General features: G+C 40.6%; 1 protein-coding gene across 8 annotated transcripts in view; it reads left to right on the forward strand.

The window, feature by feature from the left end:
- FCRL5 (Fc receptor like 5) overlaps positions 1-16,964 on the forward strand; it is a 36,773-nt gene that overhangs the window by 13,699 nt on the left and 6,110 nt on the right. For 4 of the 8 annotated variants that reach the window (XM_033200789.1, XM_033200791.1, XM_033200794.1 and 1 more), the window contains 6 exons: positions 1,491-1,769; positions 8,518-8,796; positions 11,859-12,137; positions 15,122-15,397; positions 15,867-15,983; positions 16,651-16,678. In XM_033200789.1, the coding sequence (XP_033056680.1) occupies positions 1,491-1,769; positions 8,518-8,796; positions 11,859-12,137; positions 15,122-15,397; positions 15,867-15,983; positions 16,651-16,678 (1,258 nt within the window). Of the gene's footprint in view, positions 1-1,490; positions 1,770-8,517; positions 8,797-11,858; positions 12,138-15,121; positions 15,398-15,774; positions 15,984-16,650; positions 16,679-16,964 lie in introns of those variants that run through there. The other 4 variants (XR_004434501.1, XR_004434502.1, XM_033200792.1 and 1 more) reach the window with 4 other exon arrangements.

Here is a 16,964-nt window from a genome sequence, read left to right on the forward strand (position 1 = left end):
CTCACTATGAGAGTGTGCCCCACTGTCACTAAGGGTAGAACATGTTCTAAGCAGATGATAGTGAGCCAGTTTGGATAAGACAAAGCTAAGAGATGATGAAAGATAAAAACTGAGTCACAGCCGGGAGCAGTGGCTCATGCCTGTAATTCCAGCACTTTGGGAGGCTGAAGGGGGGTAGATCACCTGAGGTCAGGAGTTTGAGACCAGTCTGGCCAACATGGTGAAATCCTGTATCTACTAAAAATACAAAAATTAGCCAGGTGTGGTGGCTGTCACCTGTAATGCCAGCTACTTGGGAGGCTGAGGCAGGAGAATCGCTTGAATTCAGGAGGCAAAGTTTGCAGTGAGCTGAGATCATGCTACTGAACTCCAGCCTGGGTGACAGGGTGAGATTCCATCTTAAAACAAAACAACAAAACAAAACAAAAAAACTGAGTCACAGCCAATGAATTTAGCCACAAAGTACTCTTTGGCAGGAGAACACAGACTAGAACCAGAATACCTGGGTTTGACTGCTGCCTCTTCACTGACTAGCTGTGTGACTCAACCACTCGGGGCCTCAGTATTTTCATCTGTGAAATAGGGACAACAATAGTACCTACCTCACTGAATTGTTTTGATGATTAACTTAGTGTCTGTATATGTATAGATATTCACAAATTACATCTGACAAATATACACACACCAGAACTTAAAGGCACTATAGTGTCATTGTAATAAATATCTTTTTTATTTTTATCATTATCATCATTACTACATTCATAAACATGAAAAATCAGCTCTAGTAGATTATTGGGGGTAAAAACTGAGTTGTAATGGACAAAATGTGCATATGAGATATGAGATAAAGAAGTAGCGATGATAAACGTAGGTCACTTCTTCCAGAAGACTGTCCACAGAAAAGTGGAGAAACCGACTGTGAGGAACTTCAAATGTAAATAAGGTTGTTTTTGTATTGTCTGATAGTTTTTCGTATATGGAAATAGGTAAACACATCAAAATGTAGTTTGGAAGAAGCCAATAGAGGTAAGGACTTCATGTCTAGGACAGAGGCAGGTGTGCACAGGTCAAGAGACGTAGGAAATTCCCCCTTGGAAAGGCGAGGCGTGGCTCTTCCATGGTTGCAGGGAAGCCTGCATGGTTGCAGGAAGAAGTGAGGAGCTGGTGCAAGTGAGTCTGCTGGTGGCAAGACAAGGAATTTCTTCCTTGAAAGCATCATCTCCTCTGCAAAAGGAAGGCAGATCACACTACAAGGGGAGCCATGAGAGAAGAAGAGACTATTGGTCTGCTGGAAAAATGAACAGATAGGGAAAGACCAGCATGGAGCATAGGGAAGCTGGTCAGAGAAGCCTGAGAATTTGCTTGGCTGCCCTCCAGGTAGGTGAAGACTGGAGACGCTGGACTGGAGACTGGGCATCTGCACTGGTCAAGTGTTGAAATCTAAAGTAAGAGGCAAAAGAAACTCTTGACTCATTTTTTCTCTTCCTCAGTCCCTGTGTCTCGTCCTGTCCTCACCCTCAGCTCTGCTGAGGCCCTGACTTTTGAAGGAGCCACTGTGACACTTTACTGTGAGGTCCAGAGAGGTTCCCCACGAATCCTATACCAGTTTTATCATGAGGACGTGCCCCTGGGGAGCAACTCAACACCCTCTGTGGGAAAAGTGTCCTTCAGCTTCTCTCTGACTGCAGGACATTCAGGGAATTACTACTGCACAGCTGACAACGGCTTTGGTCCCCGGCGCAGTGAGGCGGTGAGCCTCTTTGTCACTGGTAAGTGCTGGGTTCCTGCCAATCACCCACCCCTGGCTGAGTTCCCTCTCACCCATTCCTTTAAAAATCTGTTTGCACTGTCCAGTTTCCTCCCCGAATCAACTTAATCCCCTTCTTGGCTTCCTCCTCAACTAACTAGCTGGGGTTCTCAGTCCTCATAAGTCCTGGCTCAGCCAGACCCCTAAAACAGCTCAGTAGATTCCCCAGCTTTTACCAAATGAATTTATTTATTGTATTTTCTCCTCATTACTTGTATGTTCTAACAGTATGCTGATTTTTCTTGAGGCACAGAGCGTGTCCTACTTCTCCACTGACATTTACATATTAACTTAGCTACAAGCACAGTCTTGTAGATAAATGTTGGTCAAGACCTTAAACTCTCCAAAGGATTTCCAATCTTATGGTAGATTTGGAGAAGTCTGCTTGTGAACAAAGGGGGAAATGGCTCCCTAGGAACCAGCTCCTCAAACTTATGGAGTTTTTATGATCCCTTGTTTTCTAACCCGCTAAAATCAGTATCATTTTATTGCATTATTTTAAAAAACTGTTGCTGAAGCATGACATACATTCAAGAAACGTGTGCAAATTATATGTGTATGATTTGGTGTCTTTTTAGGAGCTAAGTTGCTTCTGTTTTTACTTGAATCTTTGTTTAGTAGAAACTGGGGGAAAGTTTATTTTCTTTTCAGAGAATCAAAATGGTATGATAGAAAAATCTTGAGCCTGATGTGTCAGACATGCCCCTAGTATAACTTGCTGAGTAAAGAGGTTAGTTTTAAAATGTAAATGTTCTGAGACTACTCCAAAGTCAGAGCCAAATCTATTCAGGAAGCTTCTAGGCTTCACACATTCTGTATCCCAGTACCATGTTTTTATCCATGTTTTACTTTCTTCTCATATTTAGCAGCATCTTAAGCCTCTTCATTTTCTGTTTCTTCACTGTCACCCTTAATGCCAGTGGAATGTAAGCTTCATGAGAACAGAACTGCATCCATCTTGGTCTCCACAACATCCCTGTGCCTACTCAGTGTTTGGAACACAGTAGGTCCTCAGTCAACATTTGTAATTTAGTGGACAGATGATATGACAGGATGGTAAGAGGGGATTTTTAAAAATCATCTAGCAAAGCCCAAGAGGAAAAAAACCAAAGCTATTTTAGAAATGAAATACCAACTTGAAGCAGTAAGACTAGAATGGATACCTTTGAAAACCTTTAATTGAATGAAGAATCAATTTGAGAAAACAATACAGAATGCAAAGTAGAAAGATACAGAAATAAAGGCAAAAATTATAATATGGAAATCAGACAATGGAGCCCCCCAGTTATCCAGTTATGTCGATAATTAAAGTGGAGACCTTCAGAAAATTGAACTGAAGGGTAAAATGAAACTCAAAGATGTAGTAGAAATGGTTGAGAAGTAAAGAAAACTTGAATATGTAGATCAGAACATATATGTTGATGAAGTTATTGACCTTTGAGGTTAAAAATATATATATGTGTTTATGATTATGGGGAAAAAAGCAGTCATCTCAGAAAGAAAAATATCAAGTTAGTCTTAGACTTTGCAGAGCACGCAATACCAAAGAGAGAGGAGTGATGTCCAGACTTGGACCTCCGAGGGAGGAATAATAACTGAAAATTTTATATCAAATCGAAAAGGCATTGTCAAAAATACAAGGATTCAGGAAACTGAGAATGCACTAAGCCTTCTTGAAAAATCACCTAATGACAAAATCCAGCCCAACAAGATGTAAATGAAGATAAAGGATACATAATGAGGAAACTGCACTATGACTTGTTCTCAACCCCAGTTGCACATTAGACTCGTCAAAGACCTTTGTAAAAGGCACATTACTAAGCCCCTCTCCAGACTAATTCAATTCAGAATCTCACAGACGGGGCCACAGAATCAATATTTTTTGACAAAACCTCAGGTGAGAATGTTGTGTGGACAAGATTGGAAACCACTGATTTAGATATAGAAACAAAGGCTAATCAACTGTGAGAATTATGGTCACAGAATAGAAAGTAACTATTATAAACACTGAAAATGTAAAAAAAAAAAAGTGACAAAGAAAAATCAGTTGGTCAGAGGAAGGAGAGGAAGTAAGGGAACAATCATTTTCTCATGATTATTATTATTTCAGAGTAAACTGTGAATTATTTCATAATTCAATTAGAACAGGCGGTTTTTAAAAATTAGTGACATTTCAAAATGTTCATATTGTAAATCATTTCTGAATACTTTGTCAACAGTAACTCATCATTAATGGCTTATATTTCACTAAAATTCCATGGAAAACCAACTAGTAGCCTGTAGGGTCACATAGGATGGAACAAGTGAATTCTTTGGGTGAAGCAACCATAGATATTAGGACTGACCAAAAAATAAATAATAAAAATAAACCTGTGCATTGATATGATCATAAATGATCAGAGAAAGAAGAAACAGGAACTCTCATACAAGAGAGTACAAGTTATTACAAGTGTAAATTGGTTCAACCTTTTCTTCTTAATTGACACATTGTAATTGTGTGTATTTATGAAGTACAATTTGATGTTTTGATACATATACATGGTATTTAATGATCAAATTAGGATGTTTAATGTACCCATCATCTCATGCATTTATCATTTCTTTGGGATAAAAACATTCAAAAGCCTCTCTTCCAGCTTTTTTGTAATATATTGTAACTGACTGTTAACCATCATCACCCTACTGTCCAATAGAACAGAATTTATTCCTCCTGTCTAATTATAACTTTGTACCCGTTGAACAACTTCTCCCTATCCTCCTCTTCCCTGTCCCCTCCCCAGTCTCTGATAACCACAGTTCCACTCTCTCCTTCCATAGTATCAACTTTGGTTTTTTTAGATTCAAAATATAAGTGAAATAATGCAGTATCAGTCTTTTCGTGCCTGCCTAATTTCATTAAATATGACATCCTCCAGGTCTTTTCATATTGCTGCAAATCACAGGATTTTATTATTTTTATGGCTGAATACTATTCCATTGTGTATACATACCACATTTTATTTATCTATTCATCTGTTGGTGGACACTTAGATTGCTTGTATATCTTGGCTGTTGTGAATAGTGCTGCAGTAAACTTGAGAGTGCAGATATCTCTTCAACATAGCAACTTTATTTCCCTTGAATATCCACCCAGCAGTGAAATTGCTGGATAATATGGTAGTTCTATTTTTATTTTATTGAGAAACTTCTATGTTGTTTCGTGTAGTGGCTATACTAATTTACAATGCCACCAGCAATATAAGGGTTCTGTCTTCTCCACAACCTAACCAACACTTGTTTTCTTTTGACTTTTTGATAACAGTCATTCTAACTGGAGTGAGGTGATACCTCATTGGGGTTTTAATTGTATTTCCCAATAATCAGTGATATTGACCATTTTTTTCATGTACCTGTTGTCCATTTTATGTCTTCTTTAAAGAAATGTCTGTTAAAGTCTTTTGCCCATTTTTTAATCATCTTGTTTGGTTTTTCCTGTTGAGTTGTTTAAGTTCTTTATATATTCTGGATATTAACACGTCAGACATATACTTGGCAAATATTTTCTTCTGTCCTATAAGTTGTCTTTTTACTCTGTTAATTGTTTCCTTTGATGTGCAAATTCTTTTCAGCTTGATATAATACCACTTGTCTAATATTTGCTTTTGTTGTCTGTACTTTTGTATTTTAAAAGGTCCAGTCTTTTAGAAGAACAATTAGACATTATGTGTTATTAAAATGTTTGTATACTTCATCCCAGAAATTCTAAGAATTTATCCTAAGAAATGCATGTGTAAATATACAAAAATATATCTATAGAATTACTTAATGTCGCATTACTTGACATTTAAGAAACAACAACATCCCAAACATCCATTAATGGGAAAATGCTTAAATGTATTATAGCATATCTATACATTGGAATACTTTGTCATTGTTAAGAATAATCAGGTAGGCCGGGCACGGTGGCTCACGCTTGTAATCACAGCACTTTGGGAGGCCGAGGTGGGCAGATCACCTGAGGTTGGGAGTTCAAGACCAGTCTGACCAACATGGGGAAATCCCGTCTCTACTAAAAATACAAAATTAGCCGGGTATGGTCGTACATGCCTGTGATCCCAGCTACTTGGGAGACTGAGGCAGGAGAATCGCTTCAACCCAGGCGGCAGAGGTTGTGCTGAGCCGAGATCGCGCCATTGCATTCCAGCCTGGGCAACAAGAGCGAAACTCTGACTCAAAAAAAAAAAAAAAAAAGAATAACCAGGTAATATATTTCCAAAACTATCAAGTTGTAAATTTAAAAGTTGTACTTTATTGTGTCTAAATTATGCTTTAATAAAGATGAGATTTAAAAGTTAGTGATGTAGATTTTTAAGTAATACCACAGAAAGATGTCCATATTGTATTGCTAAGGGGAAAAAGCAGGTTGTAGACCAGTATGTTATTGTGATCGCATGCATGTATGTGCTTCTAATGTATCTATTTGTCTATGAGTGTACTTATACATAGAAAAGATCTAGAAAGTATCACCAAATACTCCACAGAAGTAATTTCTGAAAAAATAAAGAAAATGGCAAAACTTTTTATTTTTACTTAGATAATTCTGTAAAGTTTGATTTTATTAAATGAAGAACTGGGTTTTTCTCTCTTTTTTTTTTTTCAGTAGTTTTGGGGATCAGGTGGTGTTTGGTTACATGAATAAGTTCTTTAGTAGTAATTTCTGAGATTTTTGTGCACTCATTACCAGAGCAGTGTACACTGAACCCAGTGTGTAGTACTTTATCCCTTACCCCACTCTCACTATTCCACTGAATCCCCAGAATCTATTATATTATTCTTATGCCTTTGTGTCCTCATAGCTTAGCCCCCACTGAGAAATGGAACGTACAATGTTTGGTTTTCCATTCCTGAGTTACTTAGAATAATGGTCTCCAACTCCATCCAGGTTGCTGTGGATGCCATTATTTTGTTCCTTTTTATGGCTGAGTAGTATTCCACAGCACACACACACAAATACAGACACACACGTGCATATATATCACATTTTCTTTATCCACTCCTTAATTGATGGGCATTTGGACTGGTTCTATAGTTTGCAATCATGAGTTGTGCTGCTATAAACACGTTGGTAAAAGTGTCTTTTTCATATAATGACTTCTTTTCCTCTGGGTAGATATCCAGCAGTGGGACTGCTGAATGAAATGGTAGTTCTACTTTTAGTTCTTTAAGGAATCTCCATACTGTTTTCCATAGTGGTTGTAATAGTTTACATTCCCACCAGCAGTGTAAAAGTGTTCTCTTTACACCACATTCATGCCAACATCTATTATTTTTTGTTTTTTTAGTTATGACCATCCTTGCAGGAGTAAGGTGGTATGGCATTGTGGTTGTGATGTGAATTTCCTTGAAAGTGATGTTAAGCATGTTTACCTGTTTGTTGGCAATTTGTGTATCCTCTTTTGAAATAGTCTATTCATGTCCTTTGCCCAGTTTTTGATGTGATTGCTTGTTTTTTCCTGATTATTTGTTTGAGTTCTTTGTTGATTCTGGATACTGGTGCCATATCAGATGCATAGTCTGTGGATATTTTCTCCCACTCTGTGGGTTGTCTGTTTACTCTGCTGATTGTTTCTTTTGCTGTGCAGAAGCTTTTTAGTTTAATTCAGACCCATCTATTTATTATTGTTTTTGTTGCATTTGCTTTGGGTTCTTGGTCATAAACTCTTTGCCTAAGCCAATGTCTAGAAGAGTTTTTTTTAATGTATGTTCCAGAATTTATATGGTTTTGGGTCTTAGATTTATGTCTTTGATCCATCTTGAGTTGATTTTTGTATAAGGTGAGAGAGGAGGATCCAGTTTCATTCTTCTACATGTGGCTTGCCAATGATCCCAGCACCATTTGTTGCATAGGATGTCCTTTCCTCACTTTATGCTTTTGTTCCTTTATCAAAGATCAGTTGGCTGTAAGCATTTGGCTTTATTTCTGTGTTCTCTCCTTCCATTGGTCTACCTGTCTGTTTTTATACCAGTACCATGCTGTTCTGGTAACTATAGCCTTGTAGTATAGTTCAAAGTCAGGTAATGTGATGCCTCCACATTTGTTCTTTTTGCTTAGTCTTGCTTTGGCTATGTAGGCTCTTTTTTTGTTCCATATGAATATGAGGGGTGTTTTTTCTAGTTCTGTGAAGAATTATGGTGGTGTTTTGATGGGAATTGCATTGAATTTATAGACTGCTTTTGGTAGATGGCCATTTTCACAATATTGATTCTACCCATCCATGAGAATGGGATGTGTTTCCATTTGACTGTGTCATCTACGATTTCTTTCAGCAATGTTTTGTAGTTTTTCTTATAGATATCTTTCACTTACTTGTGAAGTTGTATTTCTAGGTATTTTATTTTTTTGTAGGTGTCATAAAAAAGTTTGAATTTTTTATTTGATTCTCAACTTGGTCACTGTTGGTATATAGCAGTGCTACTGATTTATGTACATTGATTTTGTATCCTGAAACTTTACTGAGTTCATTTATCAAATCTAGGACCTTTTTGGATGAGTCTTTAGGGTTTCCTAGGTATACAATCATATAATCACTGAACAGCAACAGTTTGACTTCTTTCTCTTTACCAATTTGGATATTCTTTATTTCTTTCTATTGTCTGATTGTTCTGGCTAGGACGAAGAGCTGTTTTTAATTTTAAAAATACATGTGTCCCTAACTCATTTTCTCTCTCAGTTCCAGTGTCTCGCCCCATCCTCACCCTCAGGGTTCCCAGGGCCCAGGCTGTGGTGGGGGACCTGCTGGAGCTTCGCTGTGAGGCCCTGAGAGGCTCTCCCCCGATCATGTACTGGTTTTATCATGAGGATGTCACCCTGGGGAGCAGCTCAGTCCCCTCTGGAGGAGAAGCCTCTTTCAACCTCTCTCTGACTGCAGAACATTCTGGAAACTACTCATGTGAGGCCAACAATGGCCTGGTGGCCCAGCACAGTGATACAATATCACTCAGTGTTATAGGTAAGTTGACCTAACGAGCAGCACAAAAAGAAACAGACCATCTCCCCCAACTTTACCAGTAGCAAAAATCGGAGGAACGGTTTCTAGAGCCATTTGCTGTGTGACATCCTGTCAGGCTTGGTGCCTATACAGCCTCCATCTCTGAGTTTTCTTTCCTACACGTTCAGGAACTTGCACCTTCCCTTCCCTTGCTGTACTTTTCCTGCTAGCAGCAGTCCAGCCACCATTACCAAAATTACCCTAACATATGACTAAAGGCTTTCAAAATACAAACTATATTCTGGCCAACAATGAGACTAAGAAAGAAAGTTATAAAGTTCTCTGTGCTTCACCTTGGAAGAGATTTAATTGTGGTTTTCTCTGTCTGCAAATCAATAAAAAGGCCAACACAATTCTCTTATTGGCTCACACATTTCTCTCTAGCCTCTCCTCCCCTGTCCCAGAGTGGCTTGGGTTCCCACCCAAGACCATTGTTAGAAAACATCATTCTTCTGCCTCCTTACCTGTTCTTGTTCCATTCAGCAACATCATGATCTTCCATGGATCCTTGTCACAGGCTGGCTCCTAGTTATGTCCACTCTCAGTGAAGGCTTTGGCACCTTCAGTCTTCCTCCATACCCCACAATCTGCCATCATTTCATGACTCTCATGGCCACATGTATGACCCCCTTAACATCATGGCCTGTCCTCTCCACACCAGTCAGCCACTCCCACATACATACACTACTTCATCTCCAAAAGGACAATTTTAAGCCCTTATGATCTGACAACGACCCCCTATCCTTCTGCTTGAGTCAGCTCCTCCTATCTCTATTGTTCTCAGACCTCAACAGAACCCCCAGGTCATTAATACCTCTACTCCTTCCCTACTCCACTAGACAATAACCCCTTCCACTCCCACCACCAAATTGAGTGTCTAGCTCTGTATCCACCCAGTAACTCATCTCTCCTTTTCCTAAAATATAGAGGAGAGGACTCTCTTCCCTACAGGTGAACATCTCCATCTGATCTGCAGATTTCATCATTTTGTGCATTCTCAGAAGCTATACAACTGATTATTCCTTTCTCTTCTGTGGCCCCTAACATCTCCTTCTCTGTAGGATCCTTCGCACTGGCATTTAACATGCTATGTCTCTCCCATATCCAAGGAAAACCCTCTCTTGGTCCCACTTGTGCCTCCATACACTACCCCTTCATGACTAAACTTCCAAAAATAGTCAGCTACCCAGGTTGTCCCCATGTCCTCATTATCCACTAGGCTCTAATCTGCTACGTTTTTCTAACCTCTCCACCAAAATGCTTTTCACAAAGGTCACCGATGACCTCCAAGGCTTTGAATCCAATGGCCATTTTTCAATCCTCATCTTCCTTGACATCTCAGATATATTCCATGTTGTTTACCATTTCTTCCTCTTGAAACCCTCCCTTCAGTGAATCCATCTTCTTCTGGCTCTCTTTTCTCCCTGGCCACTTCTTCGCAGTCTTCTTTACTGGCTCCTCCTTTTATAGAAAACCTTTAAGCATTGGCATGTTCCAGAACTTTGACTTATGCCCTCTTCTCTTATCTAAATCCTTTCTCTGGATGATACTGGAGATGTCATTTATAAATGGCCTTGTCATCTATAATGATTCCTAAGCTTCTGTCTCTAAAAGGGACCTCCCACTTGAGCATCTGCACATGACATATCTCCACTCAAATATCTCAAAAGCACGTCAATCTGAGTATCTCTAAAACTGAACTGCTGATATTCCCCTCCTCTTTCAAGGGTTCCTACCTCTGTGAAACACATCTCTCCTCAACAGATACACAAAGCAGGAATGGAGGAGACTTCCTCAACATTTCTCTTCCTCACCCCTCACAGCCAGTTAGTCATTAAATCCTGTTGATTTGACTTCCTAAATATTTCTTGAGTCTCTATCTCTACCACCTCTATCTAGACAAGTCCATCATCATTTAGACTACTGCAATGCTACTCATCTACCCCTCAATTCCACTTCCATTCCACCACAGTCCATTTCGTGCACAGAGGTCAAAATGGTCTTTTAAAAGGGACAAATTTGATCATCTCACACCCCTGCATAGATAGACTTATAGACTTCCCATTGTTCTGTGAAGAAGGATCAAAATCCTTTCATGGCTTATGAAGTCCAGCCTAGATCTCCAGTATCCTATTTCACAGTAGTTTGCAGACTCTTCTCAGTGTGATGCTACTTTATTTCAATAATTCAAATGTGCCAGTCTTATTCCCAATTCAGGGCCTTTGCACACACTGTTTGCCTGTCTGTTGTACTCTCCACCTCCCTCTTCAACTGGCTAATTTCAATGTTAATTTCAAAGGTCATTTTGTGAGGAAGCTAACTGTCCCTGACTAACACATACATTTCATAGTACCCTGTCCTTTATCAATTATTAAAGTTTTAATTCTAATTTACTGTATTTTTATTTAACTGCTGCCTCTCATCCTTCTAGATTGTAGGCTCTATGAGAGCAGGAACTATGTCTTTCCCGTCATTGATTCCCTAGCATATCATGCCATTCTTGGAACTTATTAAATCTCAATTAATTTTTATTTTTGCTCAATTTTTTAAAAAATTCTTGTTCAATTAATTTTTGGTGGATAAATGAATATAAAAATGAGCAAATAACTTGACAATACTCATTCTCTTGTGGGCCCTGTTTCTGATGCAGCCCAGATGCAATTACATCCCTGGTGATGTAAGCAGCAAGTCTCTCCTGTTCTTCATTTTCTGTTGAACTGATTTCTCCTTTCTCCAATTGCCTTTTGACTTCTAAGACACCTGAGTTTCAGTTTAATATTTGTTTTCACATTCTTCGAACACATTTGAGTTTGTATATTCCAGTATTCCAAGCTGTTTGTAGCACTACTATAGCACTACACAAATGTTATTCTTTCTGGAGATCTGAAAATATTGCTGAGTTTTGAGTAACATCACAAGGGCATTAAAAGCAGAGAAAAACATTTTTCCATTTGAAATGTCTTTAGCATGAAAGAATATATTTAAGCAGAAGCAGCTGATAGATAACATTTTTCCTCCCTCAGTTCCAGTGTCTCGTCCCATCCTCACCTTCAGGGCTCCCAGGGCCCAGGCTGTAGTGGGGGACCTGCTGGAGCTTCACTGTGAGGCCCTGAGAGGCTCCTCCCCAATCCTGTACGGGTTTTATCATGAAGATGTCATCCTGGGTAAGATCTCAGCCCCCTCTGGAGGAGGAGCCTCCTTCAACCTCTCTCTGACTACAGAACATTCTGGAATCTACTCCTGTGAGGCGGACAATGGTCTGGAGGCCCAGCGCAGTGAGATGGTGACACTGAAAGTTGCAGGTGAGTGGGTCCTGCCCACCAGCAGCACAGCCGAGAACTGACTGTGCCTGCTCTCCCCACAGCTTAAAATGGAGCCACAGAGCTCCTCAGGGCTGTTTGCTTATGTGGCGTCCCAGCACATTTCCTGCCTGCAGAACCTCCCTGTGAAGGTCTGGGATCCTTTGTGGTATGATTCCAGGCATCTGAAGTTTCCCGGCAGTCTTCTTGAATGTGATCAAAGCATCTCACTAAAATTGCAAATAAGACTTTTTTAGAACATAAACTACATTCTGAACTGAAACTATTATACGAAAGTGAGACCAAAGAATTCTGAGTATATGTTTCTCTGCCCTAGAAAAGATTAGGTCGTTTCTTGTCCAGATTCTTCTCTCATTGACTTCCAACAAACCTCTACTCTTGAGTTTCTTTCATTACTAGGGATGTAAATGTTCCTTACATTTCCACATTAAAAATCCTATGTGAACATGAGCTATGTGCACAGCCCTTCAAGAGACACACTCGGTGATCTTTAAAGCAAGGGACACAGGTGGCCAGGGCAGAGAAGGGGGAGCAGGATAACGTGGAATGGAAATGGACACCCATCAACCAAATCCCTCTATTCTCGAAGCTCTTCTTTGATCTCTTGCAACTAAGTGTAATAACCCAAGGAAAGCTGCTTCTAGTGAGCTTTGAATCTTTTTGCTGATGACCTCCTACAAGCCAAACTTTGAAACCCCTGTTTAGAGAGACCTGGTGTTTAGCAAAAGTATACTAAGGGGTGTTGAGATGAATGTTCTAGACTTGGCTCTGAAGATAACTAGACAATTATCTATACTGTATGACATTGACTAAGCACATTTTCCCTTAACGACATCAATTTCCACACCCATAAAGTGGGAAAATCAGACTAGATGAAAATCATGATCATCCCTTGTCCTAGAATTCTATGATTTTGGTAGACTTACAGGCTCATAGAAGGAGATGTGCAAAAGTAAAAGCAGGTTGTACCTGCTCCTGGAGTATATCCTGGAGAAACAGGAGACCATACAATGGTATGCAATCACCATTCCAGTCATGTAAAGCAAAATATACACTGACGCGCTTATTCCCTTTGGCAAGATGCCTGGGTATCATAAGGAATAGACAGAGCCACATAAGCAGGTTGATCTGGGCATGCTAACCCAGGCTCCAGCATCTCACAAGGTAGCCAGTGAAACCATCTCATTGTTATCCAGAAGGTGATGACTTCAGATTTGGGTTTTCCCATTCAGTCAGCTCATTCTTCTTCCCCCACCAGCAGCACCAGCCTCAACCAATTTTCCTGAGATTTGCAGGGGCTCTTCCCACACAGTTTATACACCTATCCCTTAGAGCCAGCACACAGGCATGCACCACAGACAGAGGACAGATAGAGGGCTGCTCTATCTCTCCTCACAACAGCAAGTCAACACATCATACCTCCCACATTCTGTACTCATGATTTCATGATTTTCTGCTCATCCTCACTCCCTTCTTTCCCTGTCACAAATGCATGTTATTTCTGCTGCTGCTGCTGTTATCACAGCTAAAGGGTTTCTTGCCCAGCCTGAATAAATTGTGTCTGAATCCTGAAACTAGGACACAGGTCATAGGGATCAGGAACTGCCACAAAAGGAAATATTATTTCTTATTATCATCATGACCAATGTCATCATCATCAACACTCACTGAGCCTTCACCAGGTTCCAGGCTCTGTGCTAAATGCTTAATATGCAATATCTCATTTAATCATTAAGATAAACCTGTGAGGATGAATTTTAAGCCATTGTATTCTCTATTTGCAGAAAAGAAACTGAGGTTTAGAGAAGTGTAGTAACTAACTTGTAGTAACACAGTTAGCCAGGGTAAAGCCAGGTTGAAGCATGGTCCTCTCTAACTCTTAACATTAGTTTGAAACATGATGACATTTCCTCATCCATTGTGGCCACTTTTTAACACAGCATTTTAGTTTTTAGTAATTTGTTATTCTGAAAGAACACATGAATCTTTGTGATGAAAAAAATCAAATAATACAAAAGGGCCAATATTGAAAAGTAAAGGTATCTTTCTACCTGCTTATAATCACTTCATATGCACATACTCTCCAGACATAACCACTGTTAATTGTTTCATGTGTATGCTTCTAGAAATATTCTACAAACCTAAAGGTATATAATTTTTACAAAGCTAGAATAATATTATACATATAGTTATGCCAGTTGCATTTTTTTAACTTAAAAAAAATCCTGACTTTTGTTTAAGAAGTGCATCCTGGATATCATTCATATTTCATTACCCAATCTAGTAGGTGGTCTCTAATTTTCAGCTCTTATAAAAATGCTACAATAGAAATTCCTGTAAAAATATATTGGCATATTTTATGTCAGTATCCCTAAAGGAGATGGCCCTAGAAGTAGGACTTGAACTCCTGGGCTCAAGTGATCCTCCTGCCTCAGACTCCCAAATCACTGGGATTACAGGCATGAGCCATTACACCTGGCCTGCTAGAAGTAGATCTGTTGGTCAAAGTTTATGTTCACTTTAAATTTTGTAGATATTGCCAAATTGCCATTCAAGGAAGTGTGTTAAATTTGTATGACCACCTACGGCATATGTAGGTGGCTGTCTATCCACAAGCTAATCAGTATGATCAGTCTATTTAAGCTTTGCCAACCTGAAAAATAGAGAAAAGAATAGTACTGTATGGTTGTCTTTGTGTTTAGTTAATTAGTAATGAAGATGAGAATCTTTTTATATATTTATTGTCTATTTGAAGTTTTCAGTGATTTATACACTTTCTACAGTTTTCTATTGGATATTTTTGTACACTGAAAAGGAACTAGGTCAAAGTAATTAGCTTTATCATCTGCATTTTAATCTACTTTCCAAGATTGAGATATGACTTTTTACATTTATTTATAATACCTTTGGTTTCCTACAAATATGTTAGAAGCAGAAACGGCTGTTGACTTTTTGTTCTCTCTCAGTTCCAGTGTCTCGCCCCGTCCTCACCCTCAGGGCTCCCAGGGCCCAGGTTGCGGTGGGGGACCTGCTGGAGCTTCACTGTGAGGCCCTGAGAGGCTCTCCCCTGATCCTGTACCGGTTTTATCATGAGGATGTCACCCTGGGAAATAGCTCGGCCCTCTCTGGAGGAGCGTTCTTCAACCTCTCTCTGACTGCAGAACACTCTGGAAACTACTGCTGTGAGGCCGACAACGGTCTGGGGGCCCAGCGCAGTGAGACAGTGACACTTTATATCACAGGTAAGCGTCCCATGCCTGGGCCACAGATGCGGACAAAATGTTTCCTCCGCGGACCCTCTGATAACCCTCACAGTGCTTGACCAGGAAGGCACTCCTCAGGGACAAGTAACACAGCTGGCAGTTCTCTAAACTGCTACATTTCCTGAAGTGCTTCTGAAGTGATAGTGTTGGGGCTGAGAGCGCGGGTTGGTGGGCTGCGGGCAAGAGCATCACTGACTTTAGAGCTCCTCACTGGGCTGCCTCCTCTCTCACTGGCCATCGGCCACCCTGACCCTCAACACTTGCCTCAGGCGCAGAGACGGCTTCCTCACAAAGATGGGAGTCATCTTCTGTGCCACACCAGCCCCTGCTTAGCTGCCGGGGCCCTGCTCACCTAGGTTCACCCTCAGGCCCAGGCAGCAGCTTCCGGGGATGGGTCGTTCCAGACAACAGCCTCTCCCCTGGCTCATGCACGGAGTCTCCCCCTCAGGCCTGACCGCGAACAGAAGTGGCCCTGTTGCCACAGGCGTCACCGGGGGTCTGCTCAGCCTAGCAGGCCTTGCTACTGGGGCACTGCTGCTCTACTGCTGGCTCTCAAGAAAAGCAGGTGGGTGACTCTGGGCACACCTTGGCTTGAGTTCATGCCCTTCCCAGCAATGCTCCCTTGAGCCTCATGCTGCCTTTGTGACCATCCCAGGCTGGCAAGAGCTCATCTGCTCTGTCCCTCAATCCTCTTCCTTTCCCGCTGGGTCCTCCAGAATTGCTTTTACCAAATGCACAGCTTCCAAAACAGACGTCTTGATGAGATGTAGTTTATCCAACATCATAAACTGCAGAGTGTCTTCCTCTTGACCCTTACAAACCCCCCCACCCACCCCCACCCCACAATGAATGGGAAGGGGAGGAGAAAAACTCAGAGAAATAGAAATGAAAATAGAAACCAGATAGGATTGGTAATTTTCTGATTTTTTAAATGTATACTATTTTTATAGCTGATCAAGTCAAGTTTTCCTGCCTGCAGCTACCAATCATTATCTTTAAAATCTCCAAGTTAAAAGTTATGGATTGTGGACTCCTGTTTCACATCATAGCATACCCCTCTGGCAGGGTTAGTAGTTTTTGCCCAATCTGCTATGTCCCTGGGGCACAACAAGGAAGGATTCAACCTTCAGTGACAGCAACTCCTGGCAGTTTCTAAGTGAGCCTTGCCTGAGCTGTGCCCCACTGAGGGTCTCTTCTTACTGAATCCAATGTTCCTCTGCTTTCCTTTACAGGGAGAGAGCCTGCCTCTGACCTCTGCAGGTAAGAGCTGAGCTGCATTCCTGTGTGATTAGTGAAATGTCCACAGGGTGGAAAAATGGAATTGAATCTGATGATTACCAAGAGCACAGTTTCTGCCAGGTGCTGCTGAGCTGGGATGTGGCCACTACCTGTTGTACCTCCCTGGGGATATCTCAAGGCAATTCCCAGGACCTTTGCATCCACCCCTTGGCAGTATAGGCTGTTTTCTCACCAAGTGTTAATTGCCTTTTCATTTATTAACCCACATCCTTGGACCATTGTTGGCTTGGTTGTCTGAGTGACCACT

Source organism: Trachypithecus francoisi, unplaced genomic scaffold (assembly GCF_009764315.1).
Source record: "Trachypithecus francoisi isolate TF-2019V2 unplaced genomic scaffold, Tfra_2.0 Lachesis_group5, whole genome shotgun sequence".
NCBI lineage: Eukaryota > Metazoa > Chordata > Mammalia > Primates > Cercopithecidae > Trachypithecus > Trachypithecus francoisi.